At 40.9% G+C, this 13862-nt stretch overlaps 1 protein-coding gene across 4 annotated transcripts in view; it reads right to left on the bottom strand.

The window, feature by feature from the left end:
- cadm1a (cell adhesion molecule 1a) overlaps positions 1 to 12455 on the bottom strand; it is a 291106-nt gene extending 278651 nt beyond the window's left edge. For all 4 annotated transcript variants that reach the window (XM_061752060.1, XM_061752059.1, XM_061752058.1 and 1 more), the window contains exon 1: positions 12299 to 12455. In XM_061752060.1, coding sequence (XP_061608044.1) covers positions 12299 to 12371 — 73 coding nt within the window. In that variant the 5' untranslated portion in view covers positions 12372 to 12455. The remainder of the gene's footprint in view (positions 1 to 12298) is intronic.
- Between the last annotated feature and the right edge of the window lie 1407 nt (positions 12456 to 13862).

The raw sequence follows: 13862 nt of genomic DNA on the forward strand, positions 1-13862 counted from the left end.
CGCTGGAAATGATTAATATTTGATGAAGACTAACTGCGCAGAGGCAACCGCAAGGTTCAATATGTTATTTGGAGGGCTGAGCGAAAAAGGTCAGCTTTGTTTGGTACAACTTGTAGGTCAACACGTACTTTAATTCAACCTTTGTTTATGGTTAGATTTACACCAAAACACTTCTCAATCCTTATTATGAGGAATCTCCCCCCTTTCTTTGAGGATTTGCTGAGCAACTGATCGTGGTTTTGGTATGCAGCAAAAATGTACCTCAAGAATTGTAGATCAGTAAACTAATATGTCAATCAATAAATACGTGAGGTTGAAAAAAATACAATGACACTGACGGCCTGATCTTTGTTCTTATTTGTAATAGCTATATTAGATTGTTTTGGAATTTGCAAACCCCTCCTCTTACATAACGTATTCAATATATTGAATTTCTAATTTATACAATTTCTTTCTATGAAAATACTATACATACATTCCCACTATACAGTGACTTTTGGTCATGCCATGATCACACTTGTATCTCAAATCACTTCTCCATTTAAATGAATATTGTAATGGCATTAATCTGTTCTAGCCCTATATCGTGCTCTTTTTGGTGTGCCTGCCTTGGCCACCGGGGGGGGGGGGGGGGGGGGGGGGGAATAATACAGACATACAGATGTAAGCGAACACACAACTGCTCAGTAAACTGCAGAATTATTAGTTGTTTTCACAGAGGATTGAAATGTACTGTACATGCCTGAGAGTATTGTTGTGTTGTCATTTTACATGTGTTGCTCCTGCACTGTTTATGTTCAAATATCTGTTGCTTAAAGGGTTATAACACAGCAAAATCAATAATCGTAAGTAAAAGCAGGACTGGAAGATGACCAATGACCAGTCATGGGGAAACAAAGCTATATGTATGGGTCATATATGGGTCAATTTGATTAATAATGGTAAAGGTGTGGCCCACAAAATTTCCTTTTCAAAATTCATTAATTTTACTGATATGAGTATTACAATTATTGGCAGTTGTTATCCATTAAAATAAAAATTGAAAAAACAAATTGTAAAGTAATATTTGTTTTAAACATTTCCTCTTTGGCCCAAAGGACACAGTCAGTGATTTCCAAAAACAATGTGAAATGTGGACCCCCTCAGACCAAAGCACACTTTTCCACTTTGCATCAGTCCATCCCAGAATTTAGATTAAGATTAGATTAGATCAAATTATCTATATATGTTTTTACCTTCATTGATCAAACTATATGACCCATATTTTCGCTGTAAACTGTGCAGGCACGCCAACTTTTAAGAAAACCCTTTCCAGCAGTGTTATCGCACCACATGCTAACACTTATAGTCCATAATTAAAGACAAAAACATATAAAGCAGCATCATAAGCCATCAAAATGAACATTCTCCGTTTGAAGCCATCACATTTGAGGTGTGATCGCTCTTCTAGTGGCTGCAGTATAACTCTGCGCTGCGCCCAAGAGTTGACATTCTCGGCACTTTAGCCTCAAGCATGACACACTTTTTGCATAGCAAACCGGACGAGCCGCTTAATACAGCTATGAATACTGAAAAGGTTATTGCCGCCAGGTAAGCACCCATATCCTAAAATGCATATGCCTGGTCTTCCACTTTAAGAGTAAGCACATGAAATAACATCTGTGTCTAAGCCAGCCGGTCAGACTCAAAGGAGTTTAAAAGTAAGACAAAAAAAATAAATTATAAAAATCTGCCTGTGTCTAAAAATACACTGCTAATGTAAAAAAAATTCTAATAATAATACACATTTGGAGATACCTTTACATGCTTTTACAACAGTGGCGAAATGCAGGCAGGCAGTGAAAACCGAAGGGGAAGCTGAAACTGATTGACGCACCCCTTATTCCTAATATATGAACGCTGCGATGCTCCACTGATGGAAGCACAAGTACGGGAAATTACCAAGGATTTTCTCTCTACGGGCACTTGACTGATTATTCTCAAACAGCAGCCCGGCTGCGGCGTAATCCCCTTGATTCGGAAAGATTCCTAGATAGTACTGCCATACACGCCGGAACTTTAATAACACAAAACTTCAGAGCATTGTTCAGCCGTGCAGGCTCTGGGGTATGAATGATTTACCAGGGGTCTGTCATTTTCTGGAATAAGAATCGACGAGGAGAGAAGAGCTGACATGTACAACATGCCCAAGTTTCACCATGACGTGTTTCCTATCGGAAACAATTTTTAGCTATTATTTCTTGGAATACTATCAAACAAAGTAAATTCATGTCAATTGAAAGTGGCATTTAAAACAAAATACAGAGGAGCATTAACTCACTCGTTGCTTTGGACATGTATGTATATTCCATGAACTGGAATCCAACCAATTACTGCCACCAACAAATATATTTGTCAAGTACGTTTTTCAACGAGTTGGTGTGGAAGAGGATCGAATTCAGCTTGTCTGTGAAATCCAGGTTTGTAAACCACTGTAATGACTAACAGGTCCCTGCAGATGGCGGTGTTGCACCACTTTGGATTCAAGAATAGCACAGCTTTTACAATGACGATAAATACTATGAGATGAATCTCGTCATGTCGATTAAAAAGGGGAGAAATGCCAACAAGTTCAAAGTCAGACAAGTTTAGGCACCTTACCCGCAAACTGAGTATGTACAGTATATGCATGGTATAAACAGAGTATGCGTCACAGTTGGTAGTAGAAAGTGTCTGTTGCGATCGTGAGCTGAAGGATGACACAGTTCGTAGAGTGCATTGCTAACGGCGTGTAAAAAAAGCCACACTCGAGCCATGCGGTGAGTCATTACGCCGTGAGCAACGCTTGTAAATAAATTATTTTGCCATTAAAAGCCCTCTCTCAGACATATTTTTGTTGTTTTGTTTGAGGTGCTACAAATGCAAAAAATAATGAGATACCCGAGAACTGAGGTATAGACACTTACCCGTTTTGTGGTTGATGACGGGACCTGCTCCATCTACATACTTTTACATGGAAGTCCAGATGGTTTATAGTCATTCAAATAATAAATGCCAGGCTAAATCTTTAAATAAATCTTTCAAATGTAGCTGTACATCATGTGTGTATGCAATGTGCCTGCAATCACAATAACTTTGCCATTTTTCCCTCAGCAATGACCCATAGACTTTCCATTTTTATATTTTTCCCCACCACACAGTGTGTACAACAAAATAGAAGGTAGACTGGCATTGCCTGTCACGCTCAGCCCTTGCTATTTTTTTAGTTTTTTTTTTTTTTGCTCCGCTCCGAGATGACCCACCCTTGTCATCTTTCGGCGCATTAGTGTGACAAAATAGAGAGCAGATTGAAGTGGCAGCATCTGGGCGAGACAGGGAATGACAATGAATAGATTTGTGTCTTTTTTTCTTATAGTCAGGTGCACCCTATTGCTCTTGTACAACTTTTGCAATATATAACATTGACGGACGAAAGTTGTTGAATATCATTAAAACAACTGATTTTTAAGAGTTTAAGAAGGGTCGATTTCATAAAACTGATTGTCGATGAAATTGTATTGTGGACCAATAAGACTAAATGCAATGCTTTGCTACAAACAGCGGTACACGAACGCATGCATGCATTTTCGCTCCCTTCCGATGAAAGTCAGCAAAGGCCCGATTCTCGGCTGTAGGTCGCGTCAAACTGATTTTTTTCCTACCTGATCTGACTGTAAAACGGTCGAGGCAGACTATCATAAGTATTTAACCTGTAATAAATCCTGATGACAAATCATTGTGTGTGTGGGGTCTAGGGCTACAATAACACTTATTTTAAGTCGATTTTTTTTTTTATTACTCGATGAATCGGATGAAACAAAAACTATATTTTCCATCCCTTTATTCAAAAACAGGATTTTTTCAAATTGACAGTTCAGAAAATGCACAAACATAAATTTATTATGATTCCGTTACTGCTTTGGTCTGTAACGTGTCAGAAAATCGGCAAAAATGTTGATCATTGTTTTCCAAATTAATTTGCAAATGTCTTATTTTGATTAGACACGAAGACAATCAGGCTGCTTTCATGGAGGACTACAGAAATCGGAGAACATTTACTGTTGCGAGGCTCAAAGTCGGAGGATTTGGACAATTTTCAGTTAAACTATTGACTAATCGGCAATCAAAATAGTTGTCGATTAATTTGAGAACTGACTTATTGTTGCACCTCTTCCGTGGTCAAAACAGTGTTGAGTCATTCACCGAAATAAAAATGACAAGGAGAAGAGTTAGCAATCGTAATGTGCTTACCACATAAGCAAACAGTAGGCCTAGCTTCTTCTATTTTTTCTTATTATTATTATTTTCTTCATATTTTCCAGCAGTCTAGATCCCCTGTAGCAGTTGAGGCATTTAATGTCATCAAAATTACAGGGGAAAAAAATTACTAAATGCCCGCGACCCTAGTGAGGAGATTATTGGTAGCCGATCAAGGACATTCAGTCAAATGCCGATTCATCAGTCCTTGCCCTTTACATTGTGATCTTGATTGTTTTTTTTGGTTTGTTTTTTTTAAATCAAGTGAACCCCGACTGTGCCATCAACCAATGAATCAAAACTAAAACGCAGCCTTATTTAAAAAAATAACTATATTGACATTCTCGTGTTGCTAAGACTAGGTATATTTTGTTCGAGCACAAGGATAGTTACGTGATAAATGGGCGTGGGGGCATTACCACGTACAGTAGGATGGTGTTATGATGCTTTTAAGAAGCACAATGAGAGCATCCTAAGCTGCAATTATTGGCAAAGCATTCAGGTGTGGGAGGTAATAAAAAATGTGGTGTAAAGGGCCCATCCCACGCTAGCTTTGTTCCGACAGGTCAGAGATGAAACGGAGGCTGTAAAGCGAACGGGAAGAGAGGGGCGAATGCGTAGGCGGCGGTAAAGGGGTAACGCGCGGTCACCGGTTTCCAAATTCGACAGTCTACAGGCTCGAGTTATGAAAAAAGTGACTGCATGAAGTCAATTCTGCTTGTGGTAGCTCAAGTTTACAAGATGTACTAGGGATGGCGGCCATGATTACTCGATTGATCGTTGTGGTTGATGTTCATACTAAAATATGTTGTATTGAATCTTCAAGCTAGTGGATTGGCCTAGTTTGCTGCCTAAATGGGCTGCGTAAGAATTCTAAACAGGAAGTACATTTTAAGGATAGGAATTCAATTAAATTCCCATAAGTAACATTTTAGATGGCAGAAAATACTTTTCCATGTTTCCTTAGCTCAACAATTATTAACACTTAAGTGCATGGTAACAAATAGCATAGTTAGCATCATGTTATTGAGAATGCATACTGTTTGAGAATCAATCAACAGTGCCTGCCTGCATTTTGCAGTTGCTGCAATGCATCAATCTCATACAAATCAGCAGAATTATTAACAATAATAAATGTCCATCCCTAGTAGGATAGGTTCTGAAGTGGATTTTGTTGAGATTCATGTGGAACAAATCATACAAGTTAAGCCGAAAGGTCACGACAACGTGGTATAACAACGTATTGTAATGCAGTACATTTCTTACTGTTCACCGTTACTCTCGTTTATTTTATTTTCATATACATTTGTGGTCATGTCAAAAATGGAATAATGGATAACAAATCAACAAATGTGATGGGATTTTGTTCAACCATCAATGACGGAGAAGAAATTAGAAAGACCTTGTCACGCGAGGTCAAATCAATACACAGACAGATTTGCAGCTTCTTATCCTATGAAAAAAAGCGGGGGGAAAAAAATCTTATGCGGATTAACTGCTCCTTCAACCATTTTTCATTTTCAGATGAGAAGGTATTAATCTGACAGCCAAGTGAAGCCCAACAAACACTACACACTTCAAAGCTGCGGGAACTGCTTTTTGGAAAAGGGTCCGGTTAAACATTTCTATTTAATTCTTACTTCCAGCGAAGGACAGAAAAATTCTCGTAAACCCCGAAAATCCGAAGTTGCTTCATAGCGCTCCGAACAAAACATTTCCGGTTTGATACGCTACTTTAGTCTGACTTGGGCGGGCAAGGGTGGCAGGTAAAACATTATTATTCTTCAAAAACGCATACACGCTTAAATGCACGTCTTTGTTGTCACTGATACAGTAGATATTTAAAGCAGATTGAGAAAGTATTTCACATTTTGTTCCGGAGTCTTTCACCACCCACGCAGTGCAAAGTGTGCTTGGGCTGCACTGCGATTGCTTTAAAAAGGCTACTATTAGTAGATAATTAGAGGGAACGCACAACCGCTACTTATGCAAGACGCAAGGAAAACTGACGGCAAAAGCGGTGCCCACACACCTCGCTCCTAATGGCTGCTTGGACGGCTACACCGACCAGAATCAGCATTAAAAGGGCCCTGACCCGCCAAAAGGCTCCTCGGTTGTTTGTCCATAAAAGTTCTGTAGTGGCATGGAGTGCAGGCACTTTAGTTTTTGCTACCTTTGCCGGGGAAAGCGCTTACTTTATCTTTACCTCGTGCGGGATTGTATTCCCGGGACGCTTATTGAATCGCAAGTGCCGAAGGTCTACAAAAACAGTGCGCTTTTGCGAGCGTCATGAAGTACAAACAAGGTAAGAAAACGCAACTATGCTGTGCAATAAAGACGGCAAGCCGCTTCATCCCAATTTCAACCACAAAGTAAAGAGGTGAGAGTAAAGAAAATATCTTGTGTCAGAATCCAACACGGACACTGGATGACTCCTAGAGGAGTCGGTGTAAACTTAGCTGGATTTAAAACCCCATTGCTGACTATTATTCTCAAATAACTCTGAGTCAGACTGCAAAACTTTGTAGGCTATTACTAAACCTTTCGGTCTGTCATCGTCTTACAATCTACCATTTCTGCTCAAGTGAAGCTCGCCTTCACATCAGCAAGAGCAAAAATAAAAATGTTGAGAGGCAGCTGTCACCCACTAGAGAAGAAACGATACCTCAAGAACGGAGTCGCAATAGCTGAGACTAAAAAGCAAGAAGTGAGCATTGTGTGTGGCGGGCGGGGGGAGTGATCCATTTATATTGGAGACAGTAGAGAGCCTGAAGGGTCTCATCAGGTGCAAATTTCCTGAAACATATTACCAGCTGGAGTGTAGCTTAAAATGAAAGCGGGAAGACGCAACATCACTCCAGCCTACTGTGCGGCGATAGCGGACGCTATTGTAGTCCGTAAAGACATTAATTTCCTCTCGGATAACTACAGCCAAATCGACAGATAATTTGTTTATGTGGTGGAAAGCGAAAAAGATTGGCATTGATTCTTTATTTATTCATTGTCCAGCTCATAACTGTATTTGTGAATACTGGGAACAAGGGCCCAATTAGAGGCTCTGATGCCACTGTGTCTCCATTGCATCCTAAGATGACGGAGGCCTAAAACTAGCAACTTGCCTTTTCTAAGAGGGATGGAAAAAAATCTTTAAATTTCTCTTCAAACCGGACTTCTCAACCAAGAACTGGTACATTTCCCAGAACAATCAGTTCGGGAGAAGACAGATTTTGATGGTTTAGGGCAGCACTTGAAAGATGAAACGCCTTCTCGAAGAAGGGAGTGCAGTGTGTCTTTAGCTTCCTCTAATCGACAGAACAGGAAGCCATGTGTGTGCTTCATCCCAGTTGATAGTCTTTGGGAGAAAACAAAAAGAAAAATCACAAAAATACACCGCGGAGCTAACATGGTATCAGTAAAGCTGATGTTTACAAAACAGTATACATATGTGTGTCACTGAGCATCCAGATTTGTGTTAAAAAAATACTGAAATACTGTCAATTTCATGTACAGTAAATAGTGACCTCCGCCCTAATAAATACCGAACCCCGATATGTCAACAAGTGTATCGTCCACTTAAAAAGAGGTTTCATAGCAATAAAGGCTCTCTTCCCTTCGAATAAACAGCATAGGTAAATATCCTCGGCCACTACATAAGAAAATATGGTCGTTAAAAAGAAGTACAATACAAGTACACATTAATGTCGTAACTTTAAAATGATCAAATGTGTAGCGTACTACAAGTACTACTATGAATTCTAGGTTATCATCAACAAGTAAAAGGGTACACCCTGAACTGGTTGCCAGCCAATCGCAGGGCACATACAAACAAACAACCATTCGCACTCACATTCACACCGACGGGCAATTTAGAGTTGTCAATTAACCTACCATGCATGTTTTTGGGATGTGGGAAGAAACTGCAGTGCCCGGCGAAAACCCCACGCAGGCACGGGGAGAACATGCAAACTTCACACAGGCGGGGCCGGGGATTTAACCCCAGTCCTCAGAACTGTGAGGCAGACGCTCTAACCAGTCCTCCACCGTGCCGCCGAAATGTTAACTAAATATTTGAATTCATGTATTCGCGTCACTAGCCTCTCTCAATTAGTTTTGACTCCTTTCCTATGGTTTCAAATGCAACAACGTCAAACTGTTCACTGTAATTAGACGCCCACGGCAAGTCGGCTGTTTTCCGAGCGACAGATTGGCGTCCACGCCCACCCCCCCCTCGACCGGCCCCCTCTGGAGATTCGGAAGCGGAAGGTGCGTACTTGACATCCCATCAGCAGACGGCTCGCTGACAAGTAGGCCGTAAAGGCTTTTTTCTCGCTTTGATTACACTAAGTGCACAGAGGCCAGATGCGACCCGAGCCAGTCATCTGTTGGCTTGTCAACAACAGTTGCCGTCGATGGGAGAAGGGGAAGGGTGGGAGGTGGGGCACGAGTGAGTCGGGTCACTTGGGGTTCCTTACCCCCTGAGGAATGAAGGTTTTGTTCTTCATTACACTTAGAGAGGCTGTTGAGGCCTACAGACAGCGAACAAGCCCATTCCCGCACCTGTTTTCCATCACCGGGACTCCTACTGGTTGAGCTGAAAGCCGAATGACACTTTGGACCCAGTGTGCCACTTTGTGACTGCGAGACAAGACAATTTGCATGTCAATTTTGTGCAAAGATGGAAAAATATCTAGTATTTGCAAAAAGAATACACCAAATAAGTCCTAGTTTGAAGATTTTAACTTCAAGACACGATTAATTCAACACAACAATCAATTAATCGATCATGCCCATCCCTATTAAAGACAAGCTTGACACCCAACTTGGAACTTTCACTTGTCACTTTCCACAAGACTCCAAATTTAAAATCTCCCAAGACTTCTCCAAGGAGTGTTTTTAGATGCTGAAGTCATCCTACAACTCAAGACCATCCATATAACTACATCAGATATTACTCCCGCTGGGCATTTTGCACAGCTCTTTAAATTTTAAACAGGCAAATATTTAATTAATCAGTACTTTCATCTCGAGTTGAGCGTTGTTGTTTTTTTCCCCCCACAATTTCACCCTGGTATGACCCCATTAGGTATCACAAACAAGCATCACATTTACTGTGACAAAAAAAACAGTTTATGAAGACACTAACTAGATTAATTACAGAAAAGAGTTACTCTGGTAACACTGAAACAGAACAATGCTATTGAAACAGAAATGTGCAATGTGTCTGTCCCCTGCAAGACGGACATAACTACGATTGCGTCTATGATCGGCAACACAAGGTATCGAAATTAGCCAATTTAATTTAGTCTACCACCGCTAGTTAAAACATATTGCAATGCCCCCACAAGTCGACATGGTCAGACACATCTGCCGGTGTACTTACAATCCCTTTATTGAACAAACGGTAACAAAATAAACACATCCTAAGCACATTCATACACTACTTTCAACAGCCACAACTGACACCAGGTAATCAATGCGCAAAAAGGCTAACATAAGCTTAAAATGAAAAAGCCAACTACACTCATTCGCTGACGCACACGTCACTCACCAGGCAGAGCCCTGCCATTTAAAGCCACACACATTCAGTCACATTTATAGTGGAAAGAGTAAGGATGGCGATCCAGAGTGGAGGAAAATAATACATGCACCTCACATGCATATTTTGTATTGGTATTGCTCTTTAATATTTCCAAATCAATTTGTATCTGATTAATCAATGGAATACATTGGAAGACTAATCGACTCCAAAAAATATATATTCTGTATCTGTAGCCCTGTTGCACAATTTATAGAGCAGATGAAGGAGAATGCGGAAAATATGTAATATCATTTGTTAAGAGGAGTGACGACATTGTCCTGCGAAAGAAGACTGTCACGTAGCACATGCTAACATTAAAGATAAGCAGCTAAATTCTAGTGTTGGTATAGAATTTGGCTGTTCAATCATTTTATCTGGTGTAGTGTCATTAAAAGTTGGATCACTATATCATTAATTACAACAAATAGACATCCATTCCATAGTGCTTCAAATATCAGTTTTGGAAAACATACAAACTCGTAAATTACTGTCATGGCCTTACAGTTTGAAAAATGTGTCTCTGGAGCAAACTCCCTGAATTTGAAGAAAGTTGCATGTAATATTCACCAAGAGATAGAAGAGACAAGATATGATGTAAAATGTTAACAAAAGTCGGTGGGAAGAAAATTCTGGATCCCCACCAAAACGTAATGGGTTCTTCCTTGGCACATGCCCCACCCTTACACAAGGTTTAGCCTCCTTGGCAGAGGTAACAAAAGATAGCTGTGATTGAATTGTTATCTCCCGACCAAGTTTATGTGGGCTCAGGTGCCCAAATTCAACTTAAGCTTAAAACAAATTATTCTATGCCACTGTCTGTGTATTTGCGGCGAGGCAAAAAGAGGAATAACACCCTGCAATGCTTAACAACAAAGCGAGTCAGCACTGGTCAGGGTAAATAATTAATACGCTTTGTGAAAATGCTGCACGAGCTTTGTCTGAGCCATTGCAATGAAGCCAGAGTCAGAAGTTGCTGCAATCCAAAAACAAACACAGACTTGTTTGCGTTTGTGCTCGCTCGGCATAAACACGATGACCGGGCCGCAGCGTTTTCATGGATAAAAGCAACGTCCTGGATTAAGCCGGCCGGATAATCCACAACGCGACAAACGTCTGCCATCCTCCAACATTAACAGGCACCAAATCAGCATTAAAAAAAATTTATACAAAGAGCAGTGTCAAGTTTCTTAGAGGCCTATGCTGCACTAAATCTATGGTGGAAAAAACAATCCAACAATGAGCATTTGTTAGCGCTCCCACAGGCCGGATATGGCCCAGGTACTGCAGGTTGCCCACCCATGGCCCAAACCATGAAATAACTGACTTGCAGAAATAGTCCCAACAAAAACTGTTTACCAGTTGCATCATGATTGTATAACTGATGTGAGTGTGTTGCCAGTGTGGTGGTGATGAAGCGGGAGGTTGAGGGTACGTCGCCTGCTGTTATTCCATCACATCTCCATGGCAATGCACAGAGATGAAAAAGCCTGAAACCAAGCAGTACGAGGCTGCAAATAAATAACAGTCACGCTCTTGCTGTCAATAAAAACACTGCACACAGAAAAGTTCACCCCAAACCATCCCAGAGCATAGCCAACTCACGAGCATGGCTGTAAAAGGGAACACTGATGCCTCCGCAGCCTGCTGCTTTACCCAGATGATGACAGTCCTGAACACCGTTAACAATCCACGCACATTGACAACAACCACTTCCCCGTGGGGCACACAAGCGCATTTCCCAACACTTCAAGACACCATTCCATATTTCCACACATGGTTGACAATTCGGCGTATGCGCACAGCATCAAAGGACGGCAGTTCCTTTTGTATTTAACTTTGAATAAAATAAAAATTAAAAAAAACGTTGACGCGGTATACCAACAGTGAAACCTGGGAGATACAAGAAGCTTAATGATGCTGCGCGACTTATAAACACAGCAAATACAACACAAGCTCTGTTTTTTTGGTTGACTGTTCGAGAAATACGCATCACTTTGGACATTATTTTAGACTCGAAAGCCTAAAATCAGCGCGGTTTTCATTGGGGTTTCTGCATTGGGGGTGCGCTTGAACGCACCACCGTTTGTTTCATTGTCGTGATTTACAACAGCCAAGTGAACCGCAACTCCAAATCCGTGAGCATGTCGTGTGATTTTTCTTTTTAAATTATAGTATTTTATTACAATGAGAGTTCCCAGCGAATATACCAAAGTGATTGAAAAAAATCATTTAAAAAAACGGGTAAGCGAAAATCTCCTTTGAAGCCTTAAGTCCAACTTTACGAACAGTCGGCGGCAGTACATCCAACCAGCTTGCCTCACGAGCCTCGCGAATGCTGATTAATATGCTTCAAAATCCACACGTATGAAGAGCGGAAAGTGCCTATAGAGCACACACAAAACAAAAAAACAAAAAAAGGCAGCCCAGTTGACGAGAAGAACCTACCTTGGAGAAGAGCCGCCTGAAAGATGGATAAAAAGAGAATAGTCGCGAGAGAGCAGCAGCCTGCGTTCGCCATGTTGGACACCTGCTTCAGTTATGGTGGCGAGAACCGAGCGGCTTCACCTACTGTGGAGCTCCCCTCCTTCCCGGTCTTTGCTTCTCTCCCCCCCTCACTCCCCCCCTCCCTCCCTCCCTCACTTGCTTTCCCCGCCTTCCCTCCGCGGTACTCCGCTAATAAGATGCGAGCCGAGGGATCGCTTCTTTGGACGCCTTCACTTGTCGTGACGGTGAGTAAAATGCGAGTTTGTTTCCAACTTCGGCCATTTTTGGGGGGTGATTCGCTCCACACACACACACACACACACACACACACAGATGGAGCAGGGCCGGTGATAGGATGGCCATGGCCCAAAGCTGAAACTGTGCCCCCCCCCCCCCTTAATAATAATAAAAAACTATATATATACATTAATGCCTTGAGATACGAGTGACCCGACTTGAGGTTTTTGTTTTAGCCTTGAGACAATTTTTTTTATGGAGGCAGACAACTCAACAGCTTACTTCACAACAGGCGATGTTTGTTTGTTGTTGTTTTGTTTGCGATGGTATGGCTTCAAGGAGCGGGATTACGTGGAAATTCGATTAGATTTGCCATTGTAAATGACATGAACTCTTAGGCCAGTGATTCCAACCAGGTGTCAAGACGTGGTGATAGCCAAAATAAGGATCCGGAAGCAACACTCATCTCAATATAGGAAGAGAAAAATGCAATTTAGTAATGCAAACAGAGATCATGAAATGAATGAGTCATAAGATAATGAAGAAAAACGAAAAAGACAAATGACCACAAAAGGACGTTGTGAAAAAGAACCTGAAAAATAACTATAACTAAGGTAGGTGGATAGGATGGCCATGGCCCAAAGCTGAAACTGTGCCCCCCCCCCCCCTTAATAATAATAAAAAACTATATATATACATTAATGCCTTGAGATACGAGTGACCCGACTTGAGGTTTTTGTTTTAGCCTTGAGACAATTTTTTGGCTATGGCTAAAAGAAGACACCAACGGCATCCAGTGGAGCGCTACCTCTGGCGAGTGGCCATCATGGCTAGCGATGTTATTGGCATTGTGTCAAACTCATTTGAAACAGCGTTAAAAAATATAACACACTGTACATGTTTTTCGAGTCTATTTTTTTAAACAAAAAATGCGTTATTGTTCCTAACGTGGATAAAACTGAGTAGCAATTTTGTAACAAAATTGTTACGTCACACTTTCATTTGGCAAATGATGTCCAAATTTTGGCCTTTTCAAAAACATACCAGTAGTTTCACAAAACTTTTTTGACAAAACATTTTGGGTGGGGTTGATGAACGGTGGAAAAGTCGTACATTTATGAGATATAAAGTCAAAAATTTACGAGTAAAAAAATGTAATGAGAGAAAATGGCTCTGCGGTCCATCAATTTCTATTCAATTCTCGCCTGAAAACGTAATATTTTAAGGGAGCAATTTGATAATGATAATTACGATAATGAAGTGAGCATATTAGGAGAAAAACACATTA

The sequence above is a fragment of the Phyllopteryx taeniolatus genome, chromosome 17, assembly GCF_024500385.1.
Source record: "Phyllopteryx taeniolatus isolate TA_2022b chromosome 17, UOR_Ptae_1.2, whole genome shotgun sequence".
Lineage (NCBI taxonomy): Eukaryota > Metazoa > Chordata > Actinopteri > Syngnathiformes > Syngnathidae > Phyllopteryx > Phyllopteryx taeniolatus.